At 39.5% G+C, this 17,069-nt stretch overlaps 1 protein-coding gene across 1 annotated transcript in view; it reads left to right on the top strand.

Annotated features, from left to right (window-relative positions):
* MET (MET proto-oncogene, receptor tyrosine kinase) overlaps positions 1-17,069 on the top strand; it is a 126,249-nt gene that overhangs the window by 69,078 nt on the left and 40,102 nt on the right. Inside the window, exons 4-10 of the mRNA XM_049894795.1 lie at positions 5,914-6,048; positions 6,808-6,981; positions 11,749-11,909; positions 13,534-13,636; positions 13,752-13,888; positions 14,545-14,706; positions 15,491-15,590. Of these exons, the coding sequence (XP_049750752.1) occupies positions 5,914-6,048; positions 6,808-6,981; positions 11,749-11,909; positions 13,534-13,636; positions 13,752-13,888; positions 14,545-14,706; positions 15,491-15,590 (972 nt within the window). The remainder of the gene's footprint in view (positions 1-5,913; positions 6,049-6,807; positions 6,982-11,748; positions 11,910-13,533; positions 13,637-13,751; positions 13,889-14,544; positions 14,707-15,490; positions 15,591-17,069) is intronic.

The following is a 17,069-nucleotide window of genomic DNA, read 5'->3' as shown; positions in this document are numbered from 1 at the left end:
AATAAAAAACAGTAAACAACAGGTGTTGGCAAGGATGTGGAGAAATCAGAACCTTCCTACACTGCTGGTGGGAATGTAATATGGTACAACCGCTGTGGAAAACGGTTTGGCAACTCCTCAAAAGGTTAAACATAGTGTTATCATATGATCAGCAATTCCACTCCTAGGTATACACCCAAGAGAAATTAAAACAGATACTCAAGCAAAAACTTGTACACAAATGTTCATAGCAGCACTATTCACCATAGCCAAAAAGCAGAAACAGCCCACATGTCTGTCAGCAGGCGAATGGATAAATAAAATATGGTATAGCCATACAGTGGGATATTCTTCAGCAACAAAGAGAAATGAGGTACTGATACACCCTACAGCGTGGATGAACCTTGAGACCATTACGCTAAGTGAAAGAAGCCAGTCGCAAAAAAGCACGTATTGTATGATTCCATGTATATGAAATATCCAGAATAGGAAAATCTATACAGACAGAAAGTAGATTAGTGGTTGCCTAGGGCTAGGGATGGTGATAGCTGGGAGGAACTAAGCAATGAGTGCCAGTGGGTACAGAGTTTCTTTTTGGGGGTGATGAAAATGTTCTAGAACTGATTTTGGTGATGGTTGCACAACTTTGTAAATATGCTAAAAACTACTGAATTGTTCAGTTTAAAAAAAAAATTGGGAGGAGTGAAGACAGAAAGTCACTACCAATATCTTATGTTAAGTTTTATTCCCCATTCTTAAAGAAAAATTAATTCTAAAACAGTTTATAATTAAAAATAAAAAGCCTGTATGTAGGTTGGGGAGATCTGGCCTTTACATATTTCAGATATTTCATAAAGAATTGCTTTTTTCAGGTTTATGAGTTTGGGCCCTCGTTGCAAGACTTTTGCGCGTCTACTTCTTCTCTGTCCTCTCACAGATAATTTGAGATCATAACCACAACAGTCAAGTACATTCAGAATCTCCCCTTTCCTCTCCTCCAAAAATAAAAAGCACTGGTCTTGTATTTTCAGGAGCATTAAGGAAAAAGATTTTGAGATCTGAATACCAAAGGTCAGTCACAGACACAGTAGAAACTCAAAAGATAATTGCCAGTCTTCCACTTCATATTCATTGTTCTAAGATTGCCGGGTGATTTATCCCAATAATTAAATGTAGATGCTAAATTCAGTTCTGACAGCCAAAAGAAACTCCTAAGCTCTTGCAAACATAGCTTCAGAGGTATTTTGAGGGTTAAAGTGGTTACTCAATTATTTAGAATTCCAGCCATAAGAAAAAGTGAGGCATTAACAACAGAGAAGCCTTCTTGGCATTTTATAGCCGTAGGTGTACCTGCAGAGAAAGGGCTAATGATCTTCAACTAAAAAGGTATTTGGGTCTGTGGTATGACCTCTGCTCAGAATTCCAAACCGTCATCTCACTTTTCCAGTCAGCCTCCCTGTCTTCTCTGGTTTGTCCCATATTCTGTACCAAGCAACACTTATCCTGGCTAATTATCAAAAGTAGAGCTTGGTTAGCTTTAGAGCTTCGTTAGCTGTGCTGGTCACATTTTCCCTCTGTCATCAAAAACTGAGACGCTGGAGCTTTCTCCTTAGGCACACTTAACCTGCTCAGCCACGATTACTGAAAGAAGGAGTATTTGGCAAGGCAAATGTATTGTGAAATTTATTTTAATGCTTTGAGTCATGAGTGGCTCTTGGGAGCTCAGAGCTGAAGTTTTTTATTGGTATTTACTCTTGAGTGTTTAGGGAAAGGCAGTGTTTTCCTAGAGGTCAAGCCACAAGTTCTGGCATTAGATAAAGCTCCTTGGAAACCTGACTCTTGTACCTTCTAGCTAAAATTCTCTGTCAAATTTTCTTTGAGGAAAATAGTAGTCCTACCTCATAGGATTATTGTGAGGTGCAAATCAAATATGTATTTAAAGCATTTAGTACAATATCTGGCTCAATTACCTATTATTATGAAAGTACTATGTGTGTGTGTGTATGTGTGTGTGTATATACACACACACCAAAAAAAAAAATACTCAGTGCCATCGAATCATAGTGACCCTGTGAGACAGAGTAGAACTGCCCCATAGGGTTTCCAAGGAGTGGCTGGTGGATTCAAACTGCCGACTTTTTCGTTAGCAGCTGAGCTCTTAACCACTGCATGGCCAGGGTGCCATATGTGTGATGGATACCCTGGGTGGTGCAGATAGTAATGCTCTTCACTGCTAACCAAAAGGTTGGAGGTTCAAGTCCACTCAGAGGTGCCTTGGAAGAAAGGCCGGGTAATCTACTTCTGAAAAATCAGCCTCTGAAAACCCTATGGAGCCCAGTTCTACTCTGACACACATGGAGTCTCTGTGAGTTGAAATCGACTCTGTGGCAACTGGCTGATATATATATTCTCCAGTCAAAAAATCTTAAGAAGGGATGTATCCAGTCAGTCGATCAAACGTGAAGTTCCAGAGGTGCAAAGAGCTTCCTTATAAAAAGAGAAGGAAAAGTTAATCCTTGCTGAGAAATGATTATTTGGATGAGCTTCCGATCGATACTTGATCAAATCAAAGATAAACCCTTTGCCATCTAGTCAATTCCAGCTCATACTGACCCTATAGGACAGAGTGGAACTGCCCCAGAGGGCTTCCAAGGAGCAGCTGGTGGATTCAAACTGCTGACCTTTTGGTTAGCAGCAGAACTCTTAACCACTGTGCCACCAGGGCTCAATGAACTAGTAATTAAGAGAAGCCTCCCGTTGCCATCGAGTCGATTCTGACTCATAGTGACTCCAGGAAACGTGGGTGATAAATCTTTACGAAAGCAGACTGCCACATCTTTATTCTGTGCAGCGGCTGGTGGGTTTGAACCACTGGACTTTCGGTTAGCACCCGAGTGCTTAACTACTGTGCCCCCAGGGTTCCTTAGTAAGAAAAAAAAAAAAAAAATTAAGAAGGGGTTGCTTATTATAGATACAGGAAGTGATCTTAAAGAGAGCAAGCAGTTTGGAGAAAAAGGGCACTAGGAGGTGATTGTTATATAGCAGGTCCAGATAAAATGGAAGACCCAGGAGAGAACCGTAGAAAGGTTCATAGTGATGAGTAATCTGCAGTGAAGTGGAAGGCATCGGATGAGGCAGAAAACCGTCAGAGGTTGTTTTTGTTTTGTTTTTGATTTGTGCATAAGAGAAGGAGTTTTTGTTTAATTGTTTGTTTTGTTTTTCACCTTTAAAGTGATTGGCAACAATCAGGGAAATAAAAAAATAATAATAAGGGGGGGTAGAAAAAGCATGAGATGGTGAGCACTTAGGAGTAAGTTGAGATTGCAGAATCGGATAACTGAAATTGAGGTAATTTGGAATAGGGGCTTGGAAGTCTGGTGCCCCGATATTCTGCTTGTACCCAGCACTCAGAGGGAGGCTACCTGTTGTCGTCACGTCGATTCAGACTCCTAGCGACCCTATGAGACAGAATAGAACTGCCCCATAGGGTTTTTAAGGCTGTAATCTTTACAGAAGCAGACTGCTACATCTTTCTCCCGCAAACCAACCTTTTGGTGAGACCCGAGTGCTTAACCACTGCACCACCAGGGCTTCTTTTAGAGGGAGGTAGGACTGGTAATGAACTTCTCTAAAAAAAAAAAAAAAATTTTTTTTTTTTTTCACTTTGCTGGCAAAGGTCACAAACACTTACTTGGCCCTAAATTTAGGAATAACAATAGTTTCCATCCTTTCCCATCCTGACCAAGTGACCTTTGACCTATCATTTAACTTCTGTGTAAATATAGCCAGCCAGCTTAATGGAGATGTTTGGAAAGTGTTGAGTGTTTGGAGTAGAACAAATGTGAGAGCAGAAGTCACAATGTTTAACCTTTATGACTCTGTGTGAGCTCGCCCAGTTTCCCTATCAACAGTCTACTCTCTGGGAGTAAATTAGGTACTTTGGGAAGCTTCCCAAATTGTTTCAGGCTACAGGGCGCCTTTACTGTCCTGAAGAAACTACTGCTGGTTCCCCAGAACATTTACGTGTTGATGTGAGTTTGTTAACGTACTTAGCAGTCAGTTACTACTGTGGGTAATTTTCATTCTCATTTTTACAGATGAGAGAAAGCTGAGGTAGAGGAAGTGGTTATTTAACCCTTTGGTGACCCAGTTATATTCTGCTTTGATTTTTTTTCTTGATACCATGTGTTCTCATTAATGGAACCATGCTGAATCACTGATTTTCTCTGAATTTTTGGTAAGCAGTATGGATTTTTTTTTTCTTGCCCCCTCCCACAAGCCTACCCTAGGTGTTTAGTGGTACATATGAAGTACCACTAATTATACACCAATGTCCCCACCAGGGTCTATTGGTACATATGTGTAACCAATAAAAATTTTCAAAGTTTATATTTTTCCTGCCACAAATTCAGACACCTCCTGCAATATCCTGTAATAAGAGTAATTTGCCGCACACCCCCATTTCTTCAGTTTCAAACAGTCATAAAGGCCCCTGCCTTGCAGCACTATGCACTGTCTGTAGTACAGCACCTTCCCAATAAACCCCAGAGGCTGAAAAACTTCATGGTCACTATATGTACGGCCAGACAGGAAAGGATTAACCAATCCTTAATCTCACAAATGCCCGTTCTTGTCCAGTGGTTTCATACCCACGGCAAGTAAAGGCAGTTTTCAAGGCAAAAGGTTATTAGGGATGTTGGGCAATTTCACAAAGTTGATTTCAGGCCCAGAGCTGTGCTTAGCCTCCTGTTCCCTCCTGTAGATGCAGCCTGATGGCCTATGTAAATTGAGAGCCCCTCTGCTGGCTCCTGTTGTTTGTTGTTAGGTGCCGTGGAGTCGGTTCCAACTCATAGTGACCCTATGTACAACAGAACTAAACACTGCCCGGTCCTGCGCCAGCCTCACAATCATTGTTATGTTTGAGCCATTGCTGGCTCCTGGTCATCTTGAATTTACTCTAGTTGTCGCTGGTCACAGGAGTCCCTGGGTGGTGCAAACAATTAAGCACTCACCTAATAACTAAATGGTACAAGGTCTTGGCAGTCTACTTCCAAAAGATCATAGCCGTTGAAAACCCTATGGAGAACCCTTCTATTCTGACCCATATGGGGTCTCCAGGAGTTGGAATCAACTCAGTGGCAACTCTTGGTGTTCACTGATCACAATTTCTGAACAATAAAAGTAGTGCATCTCATTTTTCCTGGGTGTTAGGAACAGAGCAAACAGAAATTATACAGCTGGGAAACATCCAAATGAGAAATACCTGAAAGCAGAAATGATACAAGGCATCAAACTTTGCTTCCAAGACATTGTTAAAACCATGAAGCTTTATCATAAACCCAGGCCAGGAAGCAGAACTTTATAATAGAAGTAATAACTGATCATGGAACAATGGTTTATAAAAAATACAGTACATCATGTCAAATAGCTGGGGGCCTATTTTGATCTCAGAAGATCTATAAATATGCAGAGCGAGAATTAGACCCTCGTCTCCAGTCCCCCGTTCACTACCCTTTCCATTACGTCAAGGGAAACTGGCCGATGGGGAGAGTCAGGGAAACAGATTAAAAAGAATCCAGAATCCTTATAAGCATAAATGGCGTCTTCTGTTCTGGGAAGAGTTTTGGTTCCCCCAGTTCCCAGTACAGTTGTGAGCATTTGTCTGCACGTGTTGGCTGATGGCTTGAAGGATCTTCTTCCCTAGGAAGCGGTAGAAGATCATAGGCAAAAGTCTGTCTTGAGGGCTCAGATAAATTGTCTTCAGGGCAGGAGATTAGAAAATACTGTATGATTTACAAGGAGATGAACAGTTAGATCTTTAATTCAGACACCCGTGAGCTCTCCTAATCTGTTATCACCATTATTCTCCAAGTTTTCCACTTTCATTTAAATTGAGCTTGTTGGAATAAGAGTGTTTTCTTTTTTCTTTTTCAGGTTGTGGTTTCTCGATCGGGATTGACGACACCGCATGTGAACTTTCGCCTGGATTCCCATGCTGTGTCCCCTGAGGTTATTTTGGAACACCCGTTAAACCAAAATGGCTACACGCTGGTTATCACTGGGAAGAAGGTAAGCCCCGTTCCCACAGGGAGTGTCCCACAGTGTCATTTGGCCCTTTATAACTTCTCTCTTCATCTTGGATCCACCTTTCCTTGGTTAACTTCTTTCTTAAGTATTTCAGAGACCTTTGATATCAAATTAAATTTTTATTCAAGGAATAAGGGACCTCCTTGGACCTAAGGGAGATTTTCTTCACAACAGGCACTTTGTCCTATATTTCTCAATGAGAAAAACACACATGGAATGAGAATGACAGACCTAGTGGTAGAACTCTAGTGCAGGCAGATAAATCCTGGAAATGTACATTGGAATCTGACTCCAGCCGCTAATCCCTTTTCTCTGAGAGAAGGAGGTACATCTTGATGCCAGAATGATATGTAAACTTACTTAGGATTTCCTGGGGGTTCAAGTGTGTTTTCCAGCAGCTGAAATTATACTCTTTTGTTATTTTAAATGCAGCTCAGACAGGACAGAATGTCACTACTAAACCTCTGGTGAATATCATTAGAACCTCTAATATTGCAAAGATAGTGCTGTGTTGGCTGGACAGTGATGTTCACTTTTATTACACGTGCCAACAATGGAAAGAATTTTATTTTTTTTTATTTCAGTCATTTAATCATTACTACATGATTTGCACCCATAGATCCTGTCTACAGTAGACTCCATAAAAGAGTATTTACATGAACCTTTTGTCTTTTCAGTTTTTCCTTAACAAACAAACCAAAAAACCCCTCCAGAAGCTCTTTCTCTCACCTTTCTTCACAGATCACCAAGATCCCGTTGGATGGCTTGGGCTGCGACCATTTCCAGTCCTGCAGTCAGTGTCTCTCCGCCCCTTCCTTTGTGCAGTGTGGCTGGTGCCACAATAAGTGTGCGCGAGCAGAGGAATGCCCCAACGGGATGTGGACTCAAGAGATCTGTCTGCCGACGATTTATGAGGTGAGAAATCTGTCAGTTGGTTTATGTGCGTTTTAGTAAACACAGATCCCATTAATGAAAAAAATCCAAAACTCAAAGTTTACTCATCAGCCAACACACTGCCTCCGTCCTGGTTCTACCTCTTGGCTGCTGTTTGGCACCTACCCCTCCTTCTGCACCTGAAGTGTTTGCGTCACACTCACTGATTAGACTCCGTTGGCAGCTACTCACCCTGCAGTGCTGTGTGAATGAAAGAGTGTGCCAGATGGGCAGCATTGGTCCCCACTTCCTCACACAGGGGCCTGCTGATTCCAGAGTCACCTGTCCTCTAATTCCTCAGCACCTACTTTATCTACCAGGTGCCTGGACTTTAGCCTTCCCCACACAATGACACAACTGGGAACCCTATGCTGAACCCTGCAAGCCAGTGATCCCAGGCATGCTGAGGCAGACAGGACAGGAGGTTTCTTCCTGTCAGAGGCATAGTTGGTGGCCTTGGAGAGGTTACTTCCCAGAGGGATGTGGGAGTCAAGTAGGTGGTCGACACCCATGAGTATCTGAGCCGTTTTACAATGTTCCTTGAAGTAAAGGCTCCACCAGTGACCGCGTTAACACGTATACTTCTGTGAACCATTTCATTCTTTAATTCATTCAAAAATACTTTATTGAGTGTATACCATGTGGCAAGCATTCTTCTAAGACTAGGGAGATACTGCCACCAACAAGACAGATGTACCTCCTGCTGTTAGAGAGCTTGGGTTCTAGCAGTGACTTCCGCTACAACATTGAGGCCATGCTCTCAAACTCCCTGTTGCCAAATTTGCTTACGCGTGTATTTGGTGCTATGAAAATCTCCAGGGCAAGTTTTTACAATTTCTTAGTCCAAATGCATTTTGCTTACTTCCCTGGTGAAGACCAGTATGTATTTTCTCTGCCTGCATTTCAAACAGTTGGATTTTAGTAAATGGTTGTTGTGAAAGATTCAAGTTAAATGTCCCCGTGGCCTGGTTCAAGCCCAAGTAAACAAAGTGTGTGAGTGAGAGCAAGAACTGCCCCGAGCGCGTGGCTGGTTTCATTTAGTTACGGTTTCTACTGGGTTCAGTGGGCTTTAACTAAATCATTTTCTGCTAGGTGTGACACAGTTATGAAGACTGAGCTTGACCATCCAGAGAATAAGCTAAAAAAGAGTAAAACAAACAAATCTGTACTGTAATATTTATGGACCTTTTTTTTTTGTTTGTTTTACTGTGTCTGTAGTATTTATAGAGTATTTAAAAAAAAACATGCAATTTTATATTTTTTATAAACACACAGTCTTGGCAATTTGAGACCCTGGAAATCCGAACTCAGCTATTCTATGAAAGAGATACGGGAAGTGTGTGAATGTGTGTGTGTGTGTGTTCAATTAAATCACAACAATTTTATTTCAAAAATAGCCACGATGGTATTTTAAATAAAGGAAGCAAGTTGATGACCTATACAAATGAAACGTTTAATTTTCACAAATGTGCTTCCTTTTGTAAGCAATATTAAAGTGGTTAGAAACAGAGTAAATATTTTCAGATTTTTCTGGAACCAGAGACTCTCATAACTCGCTTTTATCTCCCTCCCCTCTCACTGTTCATAACTCCAGCACTCTATGGTTGATGATTTTGAAAGGTTGCATTGTACCATGCACAAGTCTGGGAGGCTGGGCCTATACAGTTGGAAGGAAAGTGGTACAGCTGAGTCCATAAATCCCTTTTGGTTCATAGTTGTTAGGAAGATTTCATGCTGCACTGGACCGTGACATTTAGCATTCTCGCTGCAAAAAATAAAAATAAAACAGATTACTCATGTTTTTCTTATCTGTCTTAAACTCTACAGACACAAAATCCAGTTAAGGTACAGTTTCACTTTCCAATAAATGAAAGTTGAAAGTTAACCTGCTTTACAAGGTACATAATGTTCAACCCCTGAAATTCTTTGCAGTTCCACATACGAGCGATTTCAAGATTGCAAGGGCATTTTTGTTTGTTTGTGTCAAGCATGTTATCTGATCTCATACTTAAAGAGCAATGAGAAATGCTTCTGAAAAGGAAGAGCACTTCCCAGTGTATTCTGAATTTACTGGGATAAAATTGTTCTGCCGTGTGGGATTGAGGATCCCCAGAGGCGCAGTGGTTAAAAGCTCAGTGGTTAAGAGCTACAGCTGCTAACCAAAAGGTTGGCAGTTCAGATCTACCGGGCACTCCTTGGAAACTCTGTGGGGCAGTGCTGTTCTGTCCTATAGGGTCGTTATGAGTCGGAATCAACTCGATGGCAGTGGCTTTTGGTTTGACTAACCAAGAGGTTGGCAGTTTGAACCTACCTGCACCTCCTTGAAAACCCTGGTATCCATTTCTATTGTCAGTGCCCCAGATGAACAATGCTCAATGTCTTCTCTCCAAAGCATCACTTAACCCCTTTGCCTTACATAGAAATTGGTGATGTGTGTAGGGTAACAGACTTCGACTTTTATAGAGAAACACAGATCCAGACAATGGGACCAGGCCGACCTCAGCCTTGGGCAGCTGTTTCCAATGGGGATGCCTCCACTTTAGAAGAGGAAGCAGCAGCTGTGTGACTGCCTCAGGCCGAACAGAGTACCGGGAGGGTTGGATGTCTTGTTCTCTCCTACTGGATTTCTAACATCATAATAAACAGATTTTTTTTTTTTTTTTTAGCAGTTCTCATTTGGTTAGATATGGATGAGGTAAATTTTCATGAAAGGCACAACTGTGTAATGGATTTTATGGGTAAAATGGCTATCATAAAAGCATTAAGCTAAGACCGTTAGGGGGTTTGGTAACAAGGGTAAGTAAAGACTTTGGTTTGTGATAATTTACTCAGCAGGGAAGGGAATGTTTGCAAATTTGACTCTTGCTAAAAGCCCTTCTAAGCACTTTGAGACTTTGACTAACTGGGCTTTAGCAAACACCTTTACTGAGTTTTGGGTTGAGTCTAGAGTGGTGTGCTGTTTTCCCACCATTGTACTTTACAGCACAATTTACAATATGTCCCCCCAAAAGAGCATTTCCTTTCTCAATTGTCCAAAAGTTGCTGAGGAGAAGCTTATTTTTAACTTGGAAATTTGTTTTGTTTTTAATAGCTTTAATAGTTGTTGTCTTACAAACTTCCTAACAGAGTTGCCGAAGTTTTATTAATAAATGCAAATTTTACTCTTACCACACCAAAAGTGAGCCTGTAGTAAGAAAATGGGTCTATTATTTAACATTGAACATGGGGAAAAATATCAATCTTAGAAACAAGATGTAAAATAATGCCAAGGGATATAATTAGAAAAACTGCTACAGTGCATATCCCATATCCTTGTAAACCCTATAGGGCAGTTCTACTCTGTCCTGTAGGGTCTCTATGAGTTGGAATCAACTTGACGGCAACAGGTTTGGTTCTCTCCAGTTTAGTTTTTGTCTGTTTCTAATAGAAATAATATATTGTGTGTATTAAATATTACATAATTTTTTAAAGACTGAGTCAACTACCAGCTAAACCAAAAATACCAAACCAGTTGGCATCAAGTCTATTCCTTATGAAAGCAGATCACTAGGCCTTTCTTCCGCAGTGCTGCTGGGTGTGTTCCAACTGCCATCCTTTAGGTTAGTAGTCAGGCACAAACCATTTGTGCCACTCAGGGACACACTGACCAGCTACCAAAAAAAAAAAACCAAACCCGTTGCCGTCAAGTCGATTCCAATTCCTAGTGACCCTACAGGACTGAGTAGAACTGCCCTATAGGGTTTACAAGGAGTGGATGGTGGATTCAAACTCCCAGACTTTTTTTTTTGTCAGCAGCCAAGCTTTTAACCACTGTGCCACCAGGGCTACTAAAGAAAAACAGCTAGTATGTATCAAATAAGAACAGGAAAAAAGATAAATCTTAAATGAGTAATAAACATGAATTCATGGGTATGAAAAATAGATTGACTTATTTATTTATCGATGCCTGGCACATACCACCAGTTACTGTGGGGTCAATTCCAACTCATGGCGACCCCACTAAAACTATACTCCATAGGATTTTCAGTGGCTCATCTTTCATGGCACCTCTAGGTGAGCCCAAACTGCCAACCTTTCAGTTAGCAGCTGAGCACATTAACCATTTGCACTACCCAGGGACACCCCTGGCACATAAAAAAAAAAAAATAGGTGTTTTATAAAGAATGCATGAATGAATGGTTTTATAATGAATGAATAGATGCAGAAAGAGGTATTTTTAACTATGGCTTTGTCCTCTGGATTGGGTATACCGTAGCAACAAGGATCTGGCAGACTCCAGCTAGTGCACAGAGGTATGCTGGCCCTTGGCTTCTAGGGGCCCATGAAGCAGTTTTGATGGGAGTTTGATCTGGAGGGCCATGAAAGACTTATAACCCATTTGAGTTATAAGCATGTAAAAGTCTGGGACCCAAAGTGTGCCTACCCAGCCCAAAAGAACCCTGGGAGACATAATTCACTTCAGAGTGGCCCAGGAAGGCCTTTCTCTCCCTGCCAGGCTAAATCCTTTCTTTGTCCCTTCTCTAGGTTGCCTGTAAACAACTTGTTTCATCTGCAGGTTGGGTAGCTTTAATGTTTGTTCCAGGGACTCTGAAATTTGTTACTCTTTTTCCCTTAATGGAAATACAATTTTACTTGGTAATGGGAGAACGGAATTATTTCAGCTATTTAAGGGTGTGTATTTTGTTTGTTTATATGAAAGATAATAATATAGTAGGTGTTTTAAGTAAAAGTTCTATGTTGTCCTTGTAGGTTTTCCCAACTAGTGCACCCGTTGAAGGAGGGACAACGCTGACAGTATGTGGCTGGGACTTTGGATTCAGGAGGAATAATAAATTTGATTTAAAGAAAACCAGAGTTCTCATTGGAAATGATAGCTGCACCTTGACCTTGAGCGAGAGCACAACAAATACGTAAGAATCTTAGAATGCTTTGCTGGGTGTGTGCTCGGAAACCAGGTTTTTTGTTGTTTTTTTTTTTTTTAATGAATATTGTAAAAGTCTAATGAGAGACTCGATGGCAGTGTTTTGTTTTTATTGTAAAAGTCACTCAAAAAAGTCCAACTCTTGAATAAAAAGGATCTTGGCCTGTCAGATCCCTTGTGGAGCTTATTTAGTTTGGCTTTTAATCCTTATTTACTCACCAGGATTAAGGATGGGAAAGGGTGACATTGCCTACGTGAAAGCAAGAAAGAGGAGGAAGAATCCAGCATCTCAAGAGTTTTTTAACCAACAATATAACAACTGTTCAGAAGGGGTCTGGGTAGATCTGAAAGAGTGGCACTAGTTGGGGTCACGCTATCTTTAGATTCTGAATATGGAGAGTCTCCAAAGGCTTTTTTTATAAAAATCAATAACCACTCAATATGGACCCTCTTCTTCTCTGAGTTCACCTTCTAAACCTTGAAAATGTAGTGAAGCAACTGAATCACATTTTCGAGACTTGTTTTTTAGGTGAGTTTAAATTTGTATTCAGTTAATATTTATTGACACCATTTATACCATGCATCTCATTTAGAATCTCAAGCAGTGATACTATTCCTATTTTGCAAAGGGGCTACCCTCAAAGGTGGAGAGTGGCGTAGCAGAGGTAATCCCGAGAGTAAGAGCTGAGCAGGGCTTCGGACTCAGCTCTCCTAATCCAAGACCTGTGAGCTTTTGATACATTCTACATGTACCTTCTAATTTTCTGAATCCTTTGGTGAACAGTGGGTCCAGAAATTATTAGTTATCCTGTAGTAACAACAATCATATACTTAAAGCTTTATAGTTGAATCTTCATGGTTGACACGGTCATTTTATATCTAGTAGAGCTGATCCTAGTCCTAAACCTATTCATTTTGCTCAAACCAAAATAGCAATTTTATATTTGTTTAGCTAACTGGCAATATATATATTTATTTATTCTAGAAATCTCCCTTGCAAGTTCTCTAAAATTCTTAATCATTTCATTAAGAATTGACAATAGTAAAGCATAATTCACTCTCAAAAAAATTTTTTTTAATGAAACAATACTTTTTCAAAACTATAATCTTACTAATTCAAAAATAATTCTATGGAAAATTCATCATAATTTCATTATTTAAGTAATTTAAATAAACATGTGACAGATGTAACTACAGAAAGGTACCTGTTGTCATACTTTAATAAAGAGATTTAGATCATTTATTATTATCCCGTTGTTCCAGATGCTGCCAAAATACCATTTCCTTATCTTAAATGTGCCAAACGTTACCTCTGACAATTCTGTTGACTTAGATTTATAATTATTATAAACTTTTCAATTGGTGAGGTCTGCATCAATCAGGTTTAACATTTCCTGTTTTGTTTGTATAAACATTTTAAATACAGTCAGTATAGAGTTTGGCATAATAGTACAGAAATAGGATTATAAAATTTTCAACCTTAATGCTTACCAAGAAACCATGCTTGCTGTTCGTAGTAGTTAGCTCACAATTTAATGTCTGATCATATTATCAGCCAAGCCAGAAAATAAATGCCTTCGGAATTGTAACATATTCAACTTTGCTTTTTACAGGTTGAAATGCATAGTAGGTCCTGCAATGAATAAGCATTTCAATCTGTCCATCATTATTTCAAATGGTCGAGGGACAGCACGATATAGGACATTTTCCTATGTGGTAGGTCAATTACTTTCCTTATGAACCAGGATATGTGATTGTTATTTAGTTTATTTAAGTAAGTTACAAATTAACAAGCTGCTTTGTTTTGTTATTTTTTCTCTCTCTCATGCAGGAACCTGTAATTACGAGTATTTCTCCAAGTTATGGTCCTAAGGCTGGAGGCACTTTGGTTACTTTAACTGGAAAGTACCTAAACAGTGGGAACTCTAGACACATTTCAATTGGTGGAAAAACGTGTACTTTAAAAAGGTGCTGTACATGTATTTTCTATTGAATGGGTCAAGTTGGATTAGTGTCTGTACCTACCAAATCGAGCAAAGATTGTTCTTTTTTTGTGGAGAAAAATTAGGATGTTTATTATTTACTCTTCTGATGACAAAATTTCCTCCTTCCCAAGTCCACCTGTACTCCCTTTTACTCATTTTTTGTAACTTGTTTTATTGTTTATTAATACATTTTCAATTTTGTCTTCCTATCCACCTTCTTAAATTTTGCACTTTAGTATCCTAGCTATACTGTGAGCTTTGAGATTCTGGTAATTGACAGTTACTTAAAATGAGCATTCTCATCAAGATTTACAATTACTAAATCATTTTGGGGCAGGAAAAAGCAGGGAGGAAAATGGGTTTACAGGGGAGTTACATATCTGCTTCTTAGAATTGAAGAAGCTTGGTTAATCACGTACCAAAAGAATACTTTTTTAAAGTTACAAATGTTTTGAAGTCAAGGATGGCTTGTCTATAATAAGCCTAAGTTTGGGATCTAAAACAGGCTTTTCTAGACTGGCAGGTCAGAAAATTTCCATTTACGAGTCATTGAATGATATCCTTTTGATTTGTGGGTATAATTCTGAAGTATGTTTATCTCTAATAACTAAGGTCCATTTTCTTAATTTTTTCATTCAGTGTGTCAGATAGTGTTCTCGAATGTTATACCCCAGCCCAAAGCATTTCAACTGACTTTCCTGTCAAACTGAAAATTGACTTAGCCAACAGAGAGGCCTACAGCTTCAGTTACCAGGAAGACCCTACTGTCTATGAAATCCATCCAAACAAATCTTTTATTAGGTATGTAAAAGTTTCCGATGGGTGTAAGAAAATGAAGAACATAAGGATGATTTCACTCTAGAATAGTCGAGAGGAATTGTAGCTTTATGTCTGGCTTTCACGCTGTTGCATTTCTTTTGAAGGCTGCCTTTCCAATTCAGAAGTGAAAACCTCGTTCAGTTTCTTAGCATACTTTGACTTTATCAATGCTAGTTCATGCCAAGAAGCATTTCATCCTATTCTATTGTGTTTTAAATGGATTCCAGTAAAACAGTTTAATGTGGCAACATAGTGTTTTTGCATTTTATTATATACATGTCAATGCTAAGCTAAACTCAGCGCCCAGAAGTGGAATCGTCTTCTTTTCTCCACCTGTCAGCGTATTTTCCCTGCCTGCTTCACACACAGATTTTCCCTGCACCAGACTCCCTTTCAGTCAGTATCTCATTGGACCCTGTTCAGTCTGCCTCGTTTCCTTTAATTCTATAAATGGAACAAACAATAGTCAAGTTCATTTTCCTTTGTATTCCTTCAGAGAGAAAAATATATATATATTTCTTTTGTATTTTTGGTGAATAACAAAATAAAATGCATTTCTCTAGCTTATCAACTATAAGTTTTTCTGTTAATATTTTCAAGTTAATATAAATTATTTCCAAAGAAGACTTATCACTGAACTTCATTTGACTTTGGCCATGCCTCTAACTTGTAATCACTGCGTGTGATTAAATTGAACTTCTCTTTTAAAATACTTAGTAGGGAAAGAACGTCTCAATATTGCCATTTTTCTATTTTATTTTGCCAGTGGTGGAAGCACAATAACAGGTATTGGAAAAAACCTGAATTCAGTTAGTGTCCCAAGGATGGTAATAAATGTCCAGGAAGCAGGAAGGAACTTTACAGTGGTAAGTCCTTTGAGTGGTGGGTGTACTCAAAGCTCTGCATCTCTGCCTCTTCCACCTGGCTTTCAGGGCACATAGGACATTTTAGTTTTGCCTCTAATGTTTTCTAGTTACCGTCCTTGTACTTAAGTCAAATAGCATTTTTAATTCAACAACAGAAATTATCTAGAGCCTTGGACTAACATTGTTAAAATATGTATGTGTATGTGTGTGTATATATATATACACACACACATATGCACACACACATACATACATACATACACACGTGTACCAAACCAGTTGCTGTTGGGTCAGTTTTGACTCATGACAACCCCGTGTGTTTCAGAGTAGAACTGCACTCCATAGGGTTTTCGATGGCTGTGCTGAGTCAGAATCGACTCAATGGCAACAGGTTTGGTTTGGTTTTTTTTGTGATCTTTCAGACGTAGATTGCCATTCCTTTCTCTGAAGCCATCTCTGAGAGAATTCACCCTACCAACCTTTCGACCAGTAGCCAAGTGCTTAACTGTTTTGCACCACCGAGGGACTTCATATATATATGTCTATATTGTATATGTGTGTGTGTATTAATACAAATATTGCATAAAATATTTAGACATCGATGATGATGACCCACTTGAGTCAGTGTTTTTAAAGACAGTACAAATGGAAATCACATCATTCTCCTCTCCCCATTCTTAATGCATCATAGAACATCAGCCTTTGCTCTGGTAAAACCCTCAGCTAAAGCCTCTAGTCTTGCAGCAGCATCCTTGTCTTTCTAAGTGGAAGGCACACAATGCTTGCTTACAGCCCCTCTTCTTACCATTCCTCTTGTTCTGTTATCAGGCAACAAGAACATTAGAATATTTATTTTGTGTCCTAGAGTCTGTGTGTTATTTTATGTTTCTTTGCCTTTTCTTATTTGTAAGGTCAATCAAAATTAAACTTGAATGCCTCCATAAAAGCGGTGTTGTTGTTATTGAGTGCCATCGAGTCAGTGCCATTGAGTCGTTGCCGTTGAGTTAGTTCTGACTCATAGCAACCCTGTCTACAACAGAACAAAACATTGCCCGGTACCATGCCATCCTCACAATCGTTATGCTTGAGCCCATTGTTACAGCCACTGTGTCAGTCCATCTCGTTGAGGGCCTTCCTCTTGTTTTACTGACCCTCTACTTTACCGTTAAAAGTGACCGACCTGTTTTATGCTAAACAGTCTATATAGGTCACATTGTAATGGTCATTTCAGTTAAGACTTTAGAAAGATTGGAGTTATTTACAAAGATTCCAAACTTTAGGTTTATCTCTAATATAAAATACCATATTCAACCCGAACTAGTGCACTCAACTTGGAATGAAAAGTTCTAAGTGCTCCCTCTCAAGAAAGGTCTTCGTTGGGCAGGTGATAGATTGAATTACAGCACTTTCTCTTAGATTCTCATCCAATATTTCTTGAAGACTAAAGCCACAGTGTTCTTTAATTACAAAAACCAATTT

This window comes from Elephas maximus, chromosome 8 (genome assembly GCF_024166365.1).
Source record: "Elephas maximus indicus isolate mEleMax1 chromosome 8, mEleMax1 primary haplotype, whole genome shotgun sequence".
Taxonomy (NCBI): domain Eukaryota; kingdom Metazoa; phylum Chordata; class Mammalia; order Proboscidea; family Elephantidae; genus Elephas; species Elephas maximus.
This window is presented reverse-complemented; position numbering and strand designations above follow the sequence as displayed.